Genomic DNA, 17,466 nt, shown 5'->3' on the forward strand with positions numbered 1-17,466 from the left:
TTTGCTAATATTAGCATTCTGGACCAGCTGATGAACTTTAGCAGATGATGTAGTTGCTTTCTTCTTTAGAAGAAAATTTTTTACTCACATACGTTTACACACATCACGGAATATCATCATCATTAATCAAATATCAAACTTATTTCATCAATAATTTATCCATCAAATTTCTTGCAACAAATCCCTTGATTTATTGTAGGGATGTTGCTAGTGAAACAAATTTGATATTTAATTAATAGAAAGTACTGTAAAATATGAATGTGAAAGTGTGTGCATGTATTCAAGAGAAAGAGTATTCAGAGAAATGGTAGTGAGTCTCATTTCCTTACATGTATTTCTTGGCTTGGTGTACGTATCTACTAGGGGTTTGATCTGTTAGGCAATGTTTAGGGTAGTGACATTGTTGGCCTTTTGTAGCGGCAACCTGCTCACATGATAGAGGCCCTAGTTTTTGGCTCAAGTCACAGTTGTCCGTGGTGTTTGCTGGGAGGCATTTGGTAGAGCAGAATTTTTTTTTATCAAAAAATTATAATTACTGAAAATATAGTGGGAAAATGAGTTTTCTAGGAAAGTTAAAAAAAAATTACTTGGTAGAATGAAATATTATCGAAAAAATTGGTTTAAGTTTCCTAAATCTATGTTTGATTGAAAGTAAAATATTGCTAGAAAAAAAAGGTGAAATTATGACAACAACCGTCGACTAAATAAGAGTAATTTTTGGTAGGCTGAATACAAGGTCATTTTCGTCACCTAGCTTCGCTCTCCTTTTTACAATTTGTAAGTAATCCGAAAATACCACCTTCTAAGTGATTTTTTTCGGCAATGTTTTTACTCACAATTTTCACACAAATATCAAATGTTGGGCAAATCATTTTCCTAGATGAATTTTTTAAAATCTTGTACCAAGCATAGACATATTGAAATACCAGATCCATTCATTACAAAAAAGAAAAAGAAAAAAAGAAATACCAGATCCATTCATTACAAAAAGAAAAAGAAAAAAAGAAATACCAGATCCATTTAACTGGGTATCTACAAATTAAACTCCTACAAGGAATTTGAGAGGAACTCTCATTGTTTGATTCTATAAATCCCTTCTTAACATTTTCTCCCTGTTTAAAAATCTGTCATTTCAACTTTCTATTAATACTAAAGCAGATTTACATGGAACAAGAAAAAAGTGTTGGAGTTGAAGCACAAGTAAAAGAGTACAAAGAAAAGAGGCCTTTTGACCATGCTGATGTGAGTTTTCAAATGTATCACCGGAATGATTTCGAGGTGAAATGTATTGCCGGAATAATGCATAACGACGCGGTGGACAATGTACCGTTTTCAGTCGCGTTTTGTTCCAAACCGCGTTACATGCAACAGAAATCACGTGACAATCGGTGCTGGAAGTGATGGAACTGGGCTGAAGTGATGTAACTGGAACGTGATTGTGTGAAGACCGCGTCTCTGCAGTGTCGGAAGACCACTGACGCGGTACCTGTCAAGCCGCGAACCGCCAGCCAATGGTGGTCCACCATGTCCTCCACTGAAGGCGGTCGTCTCAGAGCCGCGTCCAGGAGGCGTTCTTCTAGATGCCGCGTCCAACCCTCCTTGGACTACTACTTATTCTCCCTCGTCTCCGGCAGAAGATCCCAGTCTCTTCCAACGAATAACGCGTCTGGTGGTTGTGGGGTTTCTTTCAGTTTGCCATTGTGTGTATCATTTTCAAGTAAGTAGTATTATTATATGCTTGGTTGGTTGTATTATTAAAATTAATGGGTTGCAGTATTATTAAGATATTAGGTTTGCTGTATGATTAACATATTAGATTTGTCATATTTTCAAGTAAGTAGTATTATAATCTGGTCCACATGTGTTAAAATCATATTATTAAGATATTAGATTTTTGTAAGTTTCTCTTTTTGTCTTAAAATGTTAGAATAGTGAATTTAATTGTGATTATTGCTATTGTTTATAGTATTAATATTTTGTATTTAATTGCAACAAAAATTTGTGATTATTGTATTAATAATTTTATAAAATTTGTTCAATATGTTATATGTTATATTAATAATTTTATTGTATTTTTATGTTCTTTAAAGGTCTCTTTCTTTGTTGCTAAAAATATTAGGTTAGTATATTTAGTTTTATGATTTGCTAGTAATTTTATTATTAATGTTTTATATTTAATTGCATAAAATTTTATTATTATTCTATTAAAGTTGTTAATCAAGCTATATTTATATTATTAAATTTGTTAAAAGTATTATATTATTATTACTATTATTATTATTATTATTATTATTATTATTATTGGCTTTATATTTAATGCATGATTAAAATTTGTGTCTACACTGGTCCTATTTATTTTTTGTCTTCTATCACTGTTTTATATTATGCGTATAAGATTTTAGTACTATTGTATTCATTATTCTATTAAAGTTGTTAAATATGTTATATTTCTATTATAAAATTTGTTAAAAAAATTAATTTTATTATGAATATGTTATGGTTATTGGACTTATATTTTTTGCATAATTAAATTTTTACGGTCCTTAAAATCTTAGGTTAGCCTATTTATTTTTTAAAATTTTCTATTATTTATTATTATTGCTGTTTTATTTTCAATAGTATAAAATTTTTATTATTATTGTATTAGTTATTTTATAAAATTCGTTAAATGTGCTATATATTGTTATGACATTAAACTTGCATAACACAGGTTCATGGCACGTGAAGTGATTAATCCGGGTCCCGAAGATTACAGTGTGTTGAGAATTGATGTGCAAGAAACACATGTGTCCCAAGTTGTATGGAACTCGGGATTGCAGAGGGTTCTCAAAGTTCGTAGAGCAACGCACGGGAAGGAGTCAGATCCGCATGATCCGGATCACATTCCGGAGCCAGTGGTGGAGCACCTTAGGCGTGCAGGCTTTTATCATGTTGCACGCATGCATCATATGCCGGTTAGTTATTTAAAAGTGACATGAATTATGTGCTTGTACTTATTATAGGATAGCGACTACTTTTATCATTGTATAATGTGTTGCAGATTGATCATTCACTTATTAGTGCTCTGGTTGAGCGTTGGCGCCCAGAAACACATACATTTCATATGCCGCAAGGCGAAGTGACCATTACTCTTCAAGATGTGAATGCTATTCTTGGATTGTCATCAGACGGGGAACCCCTTATTGGACCGACATCCGCAAATTGGAGTAATGTTGTACAACAAATGCTAGGACATCAACCTTTGCCGCATGAGATTGAGGGAAGCTATTTGCGAATGTCCTTCATAGATCGACACTATGGACATTGGGTTGCGCACCAAGGCATGCCTCATACTGAACTCCTCTATTCACGGGCTTATATATTACGCCTCATTGGTGGATTTCTTTTTAGTGACAAGTCAGGGAATAAGGTTGCCCTACGATTTTTGCCATTTCTAGATGGGGATTTTTCGGGTATGACCACGTATAGTTGGGGCGCAGCAGTGTTAGCACTCCTCTACAGGGAATTGTGCATGGCGACAAACCCAGCCCAAAATATTATGTCTGGTTGCCTGACCTTGTTGCAGATATGGGCATGGTCCAGATTCCCCCCCATTGCACCATTTATACCACCTGAAACCGATCCAAATGATCATTACGAAAGAAGGTATGATGATATTTGCGTATTGTACTGCGAAAGTTGTCGTTATACAATAAGACTTGGAGTCAAATGGCTTTTTTCTTATTTTTTGGGCTTGTTTCCTTCAGATTTAATAATTTTCCAAGGCGGATACGACCAAAGGATTTGATGCACTATAGATCGACACTTGACACTATGAGCAGAACCGATGTAGGAGTTTGTACATGGCTTTAGGTGTTTATCGGTTACATTATTTAAGCGTTATATTACTAACATTGGTTGTTTTCTCGCAGATCATTTGGCGCCCGTATACTCATTATCATTTGGTGCCCGTACATGGTATGCTTTTGGAGGCTGCCAATCAAGATAAGGGTTTGCAACTGCCGATAATATTCCTCGATGTCGATCTGATATTAGGCATATACCTGTCTTTTGAGTGACATACAAACGTATACAAGACAAAAAGTATTCCCATGACTCCTTGGTTTCACCTTCTACCACTGCAAATGCCAATGGTAATACCTCTCGTTTCCATCCTGCGTTGTGGCAATCAACAATGTACCTTTATACTTCCCATATAAATGAGTGTCATCAACTTGTATAACAGGTTTGCAGAAGTTGAACGCGTCACAACATTGCTTAAAAGTCCAGAAGATTCTATGAAAAACCCGGGAACCAGTCACAACACGGTGATTGACACGTAATCATTTGTCTGAATGTGGTAAACCGAACCCTCAGAAAATGTCAACATGTAATTCAACCATCTGGGCAAATAAGCATAAGACTGGTCCCAATCGTCATATATTTTTGCCATGGCTTTTTGTTTAGCCTTCCACGCCTTCCTGTATGAAATAGTGAATCCATAATTGTTTCGGATTCTTTCTTGTATCAAACCGATTGATACATGAGGTTCTTCCTTCACCATTTCTGCCAAAACAATATACATACATAACCTTAATAGCTTGCCGAAGTGGATATAAAACTTGAGAAATACAAATTTAATTGGACAAAAACACTCACCTAATATCGTCGAAGAAATAAAGGCGGAATCAAGTTGTCTCTGATCTTGGGACAAATTACAAGTGACACAATTGTGAGGTCCCTCCCATCTACTCACAACCCACATTAATCCATTTTTTGGTTTCATTGCCCTCATTCGCCATGGACACCCCGACTCATGGTTCCTGCACCTCAATACTAGCTTCATAGTCGTGCTCTCAACAACAATAGCTTCCTTATTAATTTTCATACAATATGACTTAACTGCCATCTGCACTGATTCCTTAGATTCGAATTCTTGTTTAACAAACAACTCATCCCCAATGGCCCATGCACCATGATACTCCCTCTCGTTGTATTCTCGATCTTCATTCAGATACTCATAATTAATGTATGAGTAATGTGATATTCCATTCCAAAACGGCGTCACATTAGGACCTACATTGGGAGTTACATTGTCACCTACATAACATACAAACAACTAAAACGTTAATTGAACTACATAATGTAGATTGTAAATTTATTTAAATAAATCACTTGTCAACTAACCTTGAACCATATTTTCATACCCAACGATACCCGTTGATGTGGATTCATTGACGTTGCTTTGAAACCCTATAGGCATATCAGATGGATTATGATGGTCGTCATCTTCGCTAGCTGAGTCATCGTCATTAATGTCGGCTGCCAGGCACGCATCCTCGTCTTCTTCTTCTTCGTCATCGTCATTACGGTCATATGTTGGCATGTCCACATCATCAAATAACGCACTGTTGGGTGCATCTGGAAGTATAGATGATGATGCATGTCTGTTTAAATAATCAATGACTGGTGTTGTATTCAGATCAAGCGACCTTTGCGGTACTGACAAATCATCGGTATTTTCAAAATTTACATATATCTCCACAAACTTTCTACCATTTGTATGATAAGAACTCGTGTCAGCAGCTTGTTCCACAAATATGTCTAATATAATATCAACATCATCATCATCTGTAATAGATATCGCTGTGTATTCAGAATTGCCAGCAAAAGCTCTTACGGTGACTTCAGAAATACGTTGATTCCCTTGTAATCCCAATTTCTGATGAATGTTCGCTTTCAACTGCGCAAAGGTAGTACCGCGTGTAATACGCATTGGTCGTTTTTCACCTTCAAATGTTACACCACGACGACCCATAACCTTTCTACCATTATAATATATAAGTGCACGAACTGTTTGTAAATTTGAACTCATTTTTCCTGCAAAAAATTCCACAAAAGATAGAAATACAAAATATTTAATATGGTAGAAACTATGAAATATAATGCAATATAACAAAACTACTACTTAGTGCAACGTATGAAATAATATTACCTGAGGTGCCTTGAAAATGTCTTTATTTTTTTACATACAACATATAATTACTATGATAAATTTTTAGTGGAAAATAAATACTAAAGTATAAAGCATACATGAAATAACAAATAAAAAGCATGATTAACTATGAACATAATCTGATATTCATAAATTTATTTTTTCATATTACAAAAAACACTTCAACTAAGCAACAGAGAAAGTATGGAACATTGAGTTTGAAATATTATTTTTTCCATAAAAGAACAAACAACACAACTCAACGTTTTTTTTTCCACAAGAACAAACAACGCTCAACGTTTTTTTTCCATAAAAGAACAAACAGCTCAACATTTTTTTTTCCATAAAAGAACAAACAACTCAACATTTTTTTTTCCATAACAGAACAAACACTTCAACAAAAGTATAGAACAAAGATACATACCAGAAGGCCTTAACGCTTAGTGAAATGCAGAGGCAAACTGATGATATGGGGACCGGGAGTGGTAGTTAATATAGGCCCGGACACGGTTGGGGAAGAGACATTTTCAGGACTCCCATAGTCCATGGAGAAATCTGATTGGCTAATTGGACGCGTTTGAACCAGCGTCACGTTTGTTTTGAAATGACTAACCGGAACATGTTTGATTACCTACCGCGTCTGGTGCACCGTGGAAGTGACTGGTTGCAAATGACGCGGCAGTTAATATATCACGTTTTAGGACACGGTACAGATCATAGCAGGGACGTGGTAGGGATGGTATCACGTCTTAAGGACAACGGTACAGAATGTGCAGGGACGTGGTAGGGATGGTATCACGTCTTAAGGACAAAGGTACAAAACTAAGGACACGGTACAGAACGTAGCAGGGACGTGGTAGGGATGGTATCACGTCTTAAGGACACGGATAACGGTGCCAAAATATTGTACAGAACGCGGCATTGATCGTATCACGTCCTTAAGCGTCAACTTCCCAACCGCGTTGTCATGCATTATATTGGCAAAACTTTTTATCCACAAATTACTCCGGTGATACATTTTAAAACTCACATCATCATGGTCAAAAGGCCAAGAAAAGTGGTTAAGTTGGGGGACCGGGGAGGGAGAAGACTATTGATAGCAGAAAAAGTGGTACCTAGCTATTCTCATGGTCATGATTGATTGATTGTGTTTAGCACTTCAGCTAATAGTAACTGATAAACTCCTATTGTATGGTTTTAGTCTCCAAATTTGCAACTACCAATGCATATTGTCTTCAGTTGTCACTCATGAATTTTTTTTTCAAACAACATGAGATAAATAAGTTACATGAAGGGGAGTCCCGGATCTGTTCATATTAGAAAAACAAATTCCTACTACAGAAAGAGTTTAGTAGCTGCCAAGTTCACCGGATTCTAAACTATACAAAACTCGAGTTTGGTAGCTTCCAATAGAAAGAAAAATCCTTGTTGGTGCCTCTAATTTGGAATTCCTTTGGGAGAGTTGAAAACTCAAGGTCATCAGATCAATATGGTTTTCCCTATATGTTGTTGTTCTTTTGATGAAATTTTAAGATTTTGACTATATGTTGTTCTTTTGTACATTTGAGCTCATCAGATGACTACAACATACATAAATTTTCATCGGTAACAAATTTCAATAACCTATGGAAGCTCATTGAGCTTATCTCATGCTTTTCTTTTGTAATCTAGATGGTTTCCGTCTTCTGAACCTTATCTTACAAGCCACAAGGAGAAATATATCATCACTGCTTTACGAGGTTAGAATTTTTAATTTCCCAACCTTCTGGATTGAATACTTGAGCTCCTATTAGATGTTCAACCTTGAAGGAGATAATACAATGTCTTTCCATATTGATCCAGCTTCACAAGTTGGGTTGGGGTGCTTGTAAAGTTCATATATGGAGTTGGCATCTTCATTTAACATCGCAACCCTCTTCAGACAATCGATTTCATTTGGATCAACAAGCAGGGTCTTGTCTAGCTCTTTCCATCCCATCAAATATGCATCAATCAGCTGGTAAGTGGGCTGTGGTCAAGGAATGGATTAGTAGGATTGAAAGTTCTCAGGTTTGATTATTAGGTAAAACAACTTGGAGTCAGTGGCAAGAACCTTCATATTTTATATCACGATGGGAATTAGTCTCATCCAAATGGACCAAGATATACCTAGTTACCAAAAAAATAAGGGGAGAAAACCAACCATGGCAATTTCAATAGTAAATGATTAGTAACAGACATATCTATATCTAGATATGGCATACACAGTATGTTGCTACAAAGTTTCATTTATGATGGTAAATTTCGGAGAGGAAATGGTGGTATCCAAATTTTACTCCTGATTGTCACTTACATCAATCATTTGTATGTTGTGATTTTTTCTCTCCCTTGAAAGAGAGTGTAGTGGAAGTTTTTGACATCAGAGAAATAATAAGAAAGAAAGAGGAGGGAAATATGTGTACCTTGGATGGTCCTTCCTAAGCATTTTTACCTTATTGTGATAACAAATTTTTAGGACTAAACATGCGATGAAATTAAACAATGTTGGTTCTTTACAATATTGGATTTCTGCAAATGAATGATAATTCACCATAATAAATGTAAAACAGCTTTGTTCTACACACAATGCATGGGAACACATGTTCTTTGGGAAGACTTGTTCAACCTTAGTGACTTTCTAAGCAATTGTTCCATATTCAAATCTCATCCGATTTTCATGATTCTTGATGCAATAGAATCCTCTGTTAACCTATTACCACAAGGGGTGGATTGATCTTATCCCCAATCAAAGCATTGCCCATAATTTGGGAAAAGCTTCGACAACATCATAAGAAACCCTAGTCATGACCATTGTGCCTTCAAAACCAAATTTCTCCAAAATCACACATCCATTCAACACGCTGAAATACTCATCAGAAACCTCACAAAATTATCTACAAGACTGAAAAAACCCCACTCACATTCATCAATCACAGCTCAAGTTATGAACAAAGGAATTGAGCTCAAAAGCACACCCAAACCAACCTACAGCAACCCCAAATCTTGTCATAACATTCCACCACGGCCTCCCCCAGTCAAGCATCACCAACCGTTAATAAAGTCTCATCTAAGGGCTCGCATTTAAACTAGAACAGGACATGAATCCGTGGGAGGGTTCCATGAACCAATGAGAAATAAGTAATTGGATATCGTCCTACACACAATTAATTATTTAAACCATCAAAGTTCTTTCATCTTCTCTCACACAGAAATTCTAATTCCCCAGTGCTACCGTCTTTTACACAGATCCATTTCCTCCCTAATTCCATTGCCTTTTCCTAATTCAAACCATAGCCATAAACCTAACCACAGCCATGGCGTCAGAAGAGCCCACTGTTGCCGTGGAACCCGTACCTGAGCCGAGCAGCACCGAACCACTGCCTCTGCCTGAGGAAAAAGAGGAAACAATGCCTGAAGCTGAAGCTGCGCCAGCCAAGGCGAAGAAAGCCAAGGATCCCAAACCTAAGAAAGTTTCTGCTCCTAAACCACGGAACCCTTCCTCTCATCCTTCTTATGAAGAGGTTTGATTTTGATTCGAATCATAGTTTAATTTTTTTTTTTGTTTGAATTGTGATCTGAATTGGATTCGGATCTGATTTTGAATTGACATGGTTGCTATGCAGATGATTAAGGATGCGATTGTGACGCTGAAGGAGAAGACAGGTTCGAGCCAATATGCGATTGCCAAGTTCATCGAAGAAAAGCATAAGCAGCTTCCTCCTAACTTCAGGAAGCTATTGCTTAACCATTTGAAGAAGCTCGTCGCTTCTGAAAAGCTCGTTAAGGTTAAAGGCTCTTTCAAGCTTCCTCCAGTCAAGTCATCGCCGGCGACCGCATCATCTTCCCCAGCCAAGAAGAAGAAGCCTGTAGCCGCCAAGCCCAAGCCCAAGCCCAAGCCAGCTTCCAAGGCTAAGGTTACTAAAACAACCAAGGTAGCAGCCGCGACCACCAAGAAACCGGTGAAGGCCAAGCCGGTTGCGAAGCCGAAGCCCAAGGCCAAGGCTGTTCCTGCCAAGACCAAGGCTGTTGCTACTAAGTCCAAAGCTGCTCCGGCGAAGCCCAAGCCCAAGCCCAAGCCTGCTGTTGCTGCGAAGCCAAAGCCGAAGGCAGCTGTGAAACCAAAGACGAAGGTGAGACCTGCAAAGGCTGCAAGGACCTCAACAAGGATGACCCCGGGTAGGAAAGCACCAATTTCCAAGCCGGTACCGAAGAAGGCAACGGCTGCGAAGAAAGCACCGGTGAAGAGTTTAAAGTCACCGGCGAAGAGGGCTTCATTGAAGAGAGGTGGAAGGAAGTGAAAACATGAGTCTAGTTTTTGTGTAGGTGGGTAGTTTTGTAAATTACTTTATGTTTTAGTGTAGTTGGATCCACTTATGTTTTAAAAGTTGTATGAATGTTTTTTTGGGGACGATCTAGGAAATAGATATAGTTTCTAGGTTGTATTTCTCAACTTAATGAGTTAATCATAAATGCCGCATAGAAGTTTGAGGTTTCTCTGCAATGTTTTCGATCGGATTATGGTATATGCACTCGTTTACAAAGGAATGAATCTGTAATCGTAATCATTGGCTTTCCTGTGTTTATAATCATTCCTTTTTGCCAGATTTTTTTTTCAAGTTGTTGTTATGGTGATGGAAGAGTGCTTTTGGTTTCTTGCATATGCTGGATTGACAAACGTTCTTTTAGGAATTGTTTAGTAATTAAAAAATTTAACGAAATGGTTGAATGCTTTTGTTGCATTTCAAACTCTTCCTTGACAGTAGTTATTTACTTTATTAATACACATTCAATGCATTCTGGATGCTTGTTACGGCAACGAATTTTACGTGTGGGGATTCCCTAGAACTTAGCACACACCATTAATTTCAGTATTTCATCTCCTTGAACTTGAGCCTATTCAAGTGCTGCGATTTAGTTGAATGTATGCTCTTTTTGGTGGATAGGATTTCTTTACTGAAAATCATATTTCAAGACTAGTTTGCTAACCTGGGTTTTTTATTTTTTATTTTATTTTATTTTTGGATGCTACTACCTTTCTCGTAATTACTGCATTTCACTTGCAGAATTAATCCCTTTTCTCAATATCCTTTTGGTGTTGGAGACGATTGGATTGCTGTGGTACTGCTCCTTGGTGGTAAGGAAAGACTGCTTAATTAAAATGAATTTGAATGCGGCATTAAAGGCCAATATCAACTATATTTTTATGCTGTTTTACCGGAATGCGGATTTGTGGTTGTGGATGGTTAGCACTTAAAGGAATGAATTTGAATTTCCAAGAAGAGGAAAATTCTGCTGAAGGGTAAAATACATGGTAGTAAAGTAAATGTCTACATGACTTTGTTTCTAGATGCAGTTGAACTACTATAAAATTATTAATGACTGTGTCGGTTTACTATATATTCTGAACATGTGCACCTATGAAGAACCGATGGTAAATTTAAGGAACTTAGATTTTAAGAGAACATGTGATTGGAAAGTCGGAGAATTTTTAGAGGCAATTTTTGGATTTATTACCAGTGAAGGTGTCAAACTTCTCTTTCCTTTCCCTGTTTTGTAATCGAGATATTATCTTCCCTTGTTTCTGGACAAGGGGACTCCTTAGTCGCTCACATCATAAACATACATTTGGCAATCTAATATTAGATTTAGGCTATGTTTATTATATCTTTTGAGGGGAAGGATATACTTACCACTAAAAAAGTTTATAACCAACTTAATCATCGTTGATTTTCGTTAATCTAATGATTATAATTTATTAAAAATTATTGGGCAACATTTACTAATTAATTATTAATTCAAATTAAATTCAATAAATTATAACCATTAGATTGATGGAAATCAACGGTGATTAGGTTAGTTGTAAATGTGATAAAGTTGTTTGGTGATAAGTATATTCTTCCTGAAAGACGATATTCGCCATTGCTTGTGGTTTCTGGTACGTCTTTATTTAGAAATGTTTTATCCAATCAACAGAGATTACTAGTCAAAGGGTAGCTGTGTTGGAATTTTTAATTCCTCTAAACCTTATGGTGATAACTATCACCTACAAGCCAAGATCCATCATACCAAATCATAAAGAAAAATAAGAATAACATAAAGGTGGAGGCATACCTGTCTCCATTGCAGCGGAATAACTTTGATCTTGTCTCTTGGGGTTTGTAGTCTTCCTCAGTCAAATCACCCTAAAATCAAATTCCTTAGTGTGCCGTCTCTCTCTTGATGGGGAAGAGAAACTAGGGTTGTACATTTGACGTATTGGGGACCATAACCCTTTATAGTGTTTTTATCTTTATTGTTGGGCCAATAAGCTCCCATTATACCTAGTTGGCCCAACACCGGTATCCACTCATTCAGCCCATACTTACTTAGGAATCTATTTGGGAATATTTACCTGATCACTTTAATTTACCCAATATATATAAATAGCATAATATAATTATTAATATAATATGTGACCCACAATAATTATTAAAAAATATAATTTTCTAACAATCTCCCACTTAGGCCACATATTAACTTGAGATAATTATATCATATATCTTTAGTGCGCAACTGTATGCTATTTTTCTTTAGATTCCTCCTTAGATACAATCTGGTCCACCTCCTATATCAATATGAGATCATGGCGGCTTTTGTCACTTTCAAGCGTAACTAAACCTTCCATGGTCATCACACCAATATATTAAATGACATAGATCAAGTATGGATGAGAGGCATGGAAATTACATGCAATGTGATCTTACCATGCCTATTTCCAACTGGTCCTACTTTAATCTTTATGAGATCAATCCTAAATTTTCTGCATACACAAAGCAGAAATACAAGCACAAAATTTAATACATTCAGAGGGAAAATAACATTGAATTCTTTATTCTGCAGAAAATTTAATCTTTATAGAACACTAACATAAAGAACTCCCACTAAACCGTACCGTAGTGTCATCGAACAAAACAACACCCATAAGAGCAGTATGCTCGTGAAAGACCTTAGGCACTAAGCCTTTAGTAAGCGGATCCGCAAACATGGAGTTCGTCCCTATGTGTTTTATGGAAATCTGACCGCTCTGAACTCTTTCTTTAACAACCAGAAACTTTATATCGTTGTGCTTCGATTTTGAAGAGCTTCTGTTGTTGTTGGAGTACAACACTGCTGACCTGTTGTCACAATAAATCTTCAGTGGCCTTTCAACACGACTCACTATATGTAGCCATGTGACAAAGTTTCGCAGCCATACCCCATGGTTGGATGCCACAAAACAAGCTACAAATTTAGCGGCCATAGTAGAGGAAGCTACGAGTGTTTGTTTAACACTCTTCCAAGAAATAGCTCCTCCAGCCAACATGTAGACATAACCTGACGTGGATCTTTTACTATCTTGGCATCCAGCAAAATCAGAGTCAGTATATCCGACGATCTCTAATTCATCTGACCTCTGATATGTATGCATATAATCTTTAGTTCTCTTTAAATACCGCATAACCCTCTTGGCTGCTTTCCAATGATCCATTCCTGGATTGCTCAAGTATCTTCCTAACACTCCCACTATAAATGTTATATCAGGGCGAGTACAAACCTGGGCATACATAAGGCTTCCTACTGCCGAAGCATAAGGTACCTTTGTCATTTCTATCATCTCAAGCTTACCTTTAGGGCATTGGGAAAAACTAAACTTGTCTCCCCTAGATATGGGCGTATCTCCTGACGTACAATCCTTCATGCCAAATCTATCCAAAATCTTTTCAATGTAGGCCTTTTGTGATAACCGTAGGATACCTTGAGCGCGATCTCGAAGTATCTGTATTCCTAAGACAAAAGATGCATCACCAAGGTCCTTCATCTCAAAAATTTTAATGAGAAGTTTTTTGGTTTCATGCAATAAGCCTACATCGCTACTGGCAAGTAAGATATCATCAACATATAATATCAGGAATATGAATTTACTCCCACTGAACTTGTGATACACACAATCTTCCACTAAGTTCACCTCAAAGCCATAGGAGATAATAACCTGATGGAATTTGTGGTACCATTGACGAGAAGCTTGCTTAAGGCCATATATGAACTTTTTCAATTTGCAAACCATAGACTTTGAATCTCCCAATACAAAGTTTTCTGGTTGCACCGTATAAATTGTCTTATCAATGTTACCATTGAGAAACATTGTCTTTACGTCCATCTGATGTAGCTCCAAATCCAAATGAGCCACAAGCGCCATTATTGTCCTAAAGGAGTCCTTCGTAGAAACCGGAGAGAAAGTCTCTTTATAGTCTATGCCTTCTTTCTGAGTGAAACCTCTAGCAACTAGACATGCCTTATATCTTTCGATGTTGCCATTTGAATCCCTTTTGGTTTTAAATATCCATTTACAACCAATGGGTTTCGCACCTTTAGGCAACTCAATAAGATTCCAAACGTCGTTGTCTTTCATAGATTGCATCTCATCTTTCATGGCATCAATCCATTTATGAGCATTAGAGCTTTCTAAGACTTGTTGGAAGTTGATTGGATCATCTTCCTGCAAGCTTAAAATATTTTCATGCTCTTGAAGAAACACAATATAATCATCCGGAATTGCATTTCTCCTTTCCCTAGTGGATCTCCTTAATGGCACTTCTTGAGTTTGTTGAGTTTGTTCTATAGGTGGCATATGGGGTGATTCATTATTGTCTTGACCCAAAACAATGTCAGGGACCAAAGCCTGTTCCATAACAATGTCATGAACAGGGACCTGATCATTAATTGCTTGTTCCGTAATTGCATCTTGAATGATGACAATATTAGGAAGAGAAATATTATTTTCTTCCTCATCAAAGACAACATTCCTTATTTTATCTTCCCCCCAAACTCAACATCCTCAAGGAATCTGGCATTTCCCGTCTCCAAAAAAGGATCTTGTAGTGGGATTATAAAACTTAAAGCCCCGAGAGCGTTCAACATATCCAACAAAATAGCAGCTGATTGTTCTTGAGTCCAACTTTCTTTCATTTGGCCTATAAGGCCTTGCTTTTGCTGGACAACCCCAAATGTGTAAATGCCTTATGCTAGGTTTCTTTCCATTCCATAGCTCATAAGGGGTTTTTGTCACTGCTTTGCTGGGAACCCTATTAAGGATATAAACTGCAGTCTTTAGTGCTTCTCCCCAAAGTGATTCTGGCAATGAAGAATGACTAAGCATACTCCTCACCATGTCTTTAAGAGTCCGGTTTCGCCTTTCCGCAACACCATTCATGCTAGGTTTACCTGGCATTGTGTATTGCGGGACGATTCCACACTCCTTTAGGAAGATCGCAAAGGGCCCTGGACGTTGTTCACCTGATCCATCAGATCTACCATAGTATTCACCACCACGATCAGATCTAATGGCCTTAATTTTCTTGCCTAACTGAAGTTCAACTTCAGCTTTAAATTCTTTGAACACATCCAATGATTGTGACTTCTCTCTAATCAAATATAGGTATCCAAATCTTGAATAGTCGTCTATGAATGTGATAAAGTATTGTTGACCATTCCAAGAGGCTATAGGAAATGGTCCACAAATATCCGTATGAATCAATTCTAAGACGTCTGAAGCTCTGTTGGAACCTATTTTCCTTATGTTTGTCTGTTTCCCCTTTATGCATTCAATGCACACCTCAAAATCATCCAGATCAAGGGGTTCAAGAATTCCATCAGTCACAAGCCTCTGAATTCTCTGTTTAGAGATATTACCTAAACGCTTGTGCCACAGAACCAGTACCAACAAACTAAAGTGAGAGTCATACCCTTCCTTTCGCGCCATGCCTTGTATTTGGAACACTCTTTCTTCATGTGTCCAGATTTCTTACAAAAGAAGCAAGTGAATTCCTGGTCCTGCTTCTTTTGCTTCTTTGGCAAAGCATCCGCATTATCCTTAGCTCTCTTTCTTTTCTTGTCTTGAGAGGTTGATGCCAAGTGAGCACTATCAGTCTTCTCTCGCTGTAACCTCTCTTCCTCTTGCACGCATTGAGAAATGAGCTCATTAAGAGTCCATTTTTCCTTTTGAGTGTTATAACTCACCACAAATTGACCGTATTGTGCAGGAAGAGAGATAATAACTAAGTACATGAGCAACTCAGAGGGCAGCTCTAACTTTAATGCCTTTAGTTTTCCAGCAAGATTAGACATTTCCATAATGTACTCCCTTATGTTTCCCTTTCCTTTATACCTCATGTTTATGAGTTTGGACAAGGTTTGACCAATTTCAGCCTTTTCATTTCGAGCAAAGTATTGCTCGAGTTCCTTTAGAAACAACTTGGCATCAGTAGTCTCAACAATCGAGCCCCTAAACACCTCCAGAACGGAACGTTTCATGATCATCAGACACATGCGATTTGAGCGTTCCCACTTCTCAATTTTATCCGGGTTTGGATTTTCCTGAGTGGAAGTGGGTTTCTCAGTCCTTAGTGCATTGTCGAGATCCATGCAGTCGAGAACAATTTCCACATTCTCTTTCCACAGCTTGAAATTTGCCCCATTAAGCATTGGAAGCATATTCATTTGAGCAACATAATTGGCAGCGGTAGCAGAAACTATACAGAGAACAAAAAAGATAACATACTAATAACATGTCATATCATATATATACATACACGATATAGACAAATAATCCGAAGTAAAATGAGTTTATTATAAGATACCTAGCACAACATTAATATTTAGTCTGTGGACAAAAATATCAACTTGTAAGTGGTACTCTTAATGTAGTAATCAAACATTGACAATAAGTCCTGTCAAATCATAGCCTTCCTGTGGGCCGACTATGAATTACATGGAGAATTCTTGATAATTGTCACATATTTATTACCACAGGTATGTTTGTTACTTGGCCAAATAATAACCTTCCTGTGGGCCGATCACTATCCGCATAAGCAATAAACACACACATGATCACACAACATATATTATTTGGCCAAACAATAACCTTCCTGTGGGCCGATTATTATTTGCATAAATAAAATATATTTATATGACCAACCTATTTGAAATCAAATTAACCTTTATAAATTTGGCCACTGTGGCGGCTAACAAATCTATCATATTTAATTTCAAATAGAAACCTTTAGGGATAATAAACCCATTTAAAAACAAAATAACAACAATAAAGAAAATTATTCTTTATCAATCCTCAATGTATATACATACATACTATATCATTATACCATTAACAATAAATACCTTTTCATTATAAGGCTTAAAAAATGATGCACAAACAACGCACATGTAAGCCTTTTCACTTGAAAATGATGCATACAATAAATACCTTTTCATTATAAGGCTTAAAAATTAATGCACAATTGACGCACATGTAAGCCTTTTCAAATGAAAGCTTGAAAATGATGCATAATACCCACACAAAAAAATTATATTTAGCTTTTAACAAAGAATATCAAATATAAGGAAAACCTCAAAACCAAAGACCTTAAACATTTGATTTCTTTCAAACCGTAAATCCAAAA

General features: G+C 36.9%; 3 protein-coding genes across 3 annotated transcripts; 2 read left to right on the plus strand and 1 right to left on the minus strand.

The window, feature by feature from the left end:
• Positions 1-1,164: 1,164 nt before the first annotated feature.
• LOC133284983 (serine/threonine-protein phosphatase 7 long form homolog) lies at positions 1,165-3,852 on the plus strand. Its single transcript, XM_061482131.1, has 4 exons — positions 1,165-1,388; positions 2,711-2,954; positions 3,041-3,645; positions 3,747-3,852. The coding sequence occupies exons 1-4, from the start codon at positions 1,165-1,167 to the stop codon at positions 3,850-3,852; spliced, it is 1,179 nt and encodes a 392-aa protein (XP_061338115.1).
• A 60-nt stretch (positions 3,853-3,912) lies between these two features.
• LOC133284985 (uncharacterized) lies at positions 3,913-5,854 on the minus strand. Its single transcript, XM_061482132.1, has 4 exons — positions 5,167-5,854; positions 4,639-5,079; positions 4,351-4,545; positions 3,913-4,154 (listed from the first exon to the last, which is right to left on the minus strand). The coding sequence occupies exons 1-4, from the start codon at positions 5,852-5,854 to the stop codon at positions 3,913-3,915; spliced, it is 1,566 nt and encodes a 521-aa protein (XP_061338116.1).
• Positions 5,855-9,209: 3,355 nt separating this feature from the next.
• Positions 9,210-10,565, plus strand: LOC133284971 (histone H1-like). The gene is made up of 2 exons (XM_061482120.1): positions 9,210-9,513; positions 9,616-10,565. Exons 1-2 carry the CDS (start codon positions 9,307-9,309, stop codon positions 10,288-10,290), a joined length of 882 nt encoding a protein of 293 aa, XP_061338104.1. The 5' UTR covers positions 9,210-9,306; the 3' UTR covers positions 10,291-10,565.
• Positions 10,566-17,466: the final 6,901 nt, after the last annotated feature.

The sequence above is a fragment of the Gastrolobium bilobum genome, unplaced genomic scaffold, assembly GCF_033153095.1.
Source record: "Gastrolobium bilobum isolate Gb01-03AN ecotype WA unplaced genomic scaffold, APGP_CSIRO_Gbil_v1 utg6195, whole genome shotgun sequence".
In the NCBI taxonomy this organism is placed as follows: domain Eukaryota; kingdom Viridiplantae; phylum Streptophyta; class Magnoliopsida; order Fabales; family Fabaceae; genus Gastrolobium; species Gastrolobium bilobum.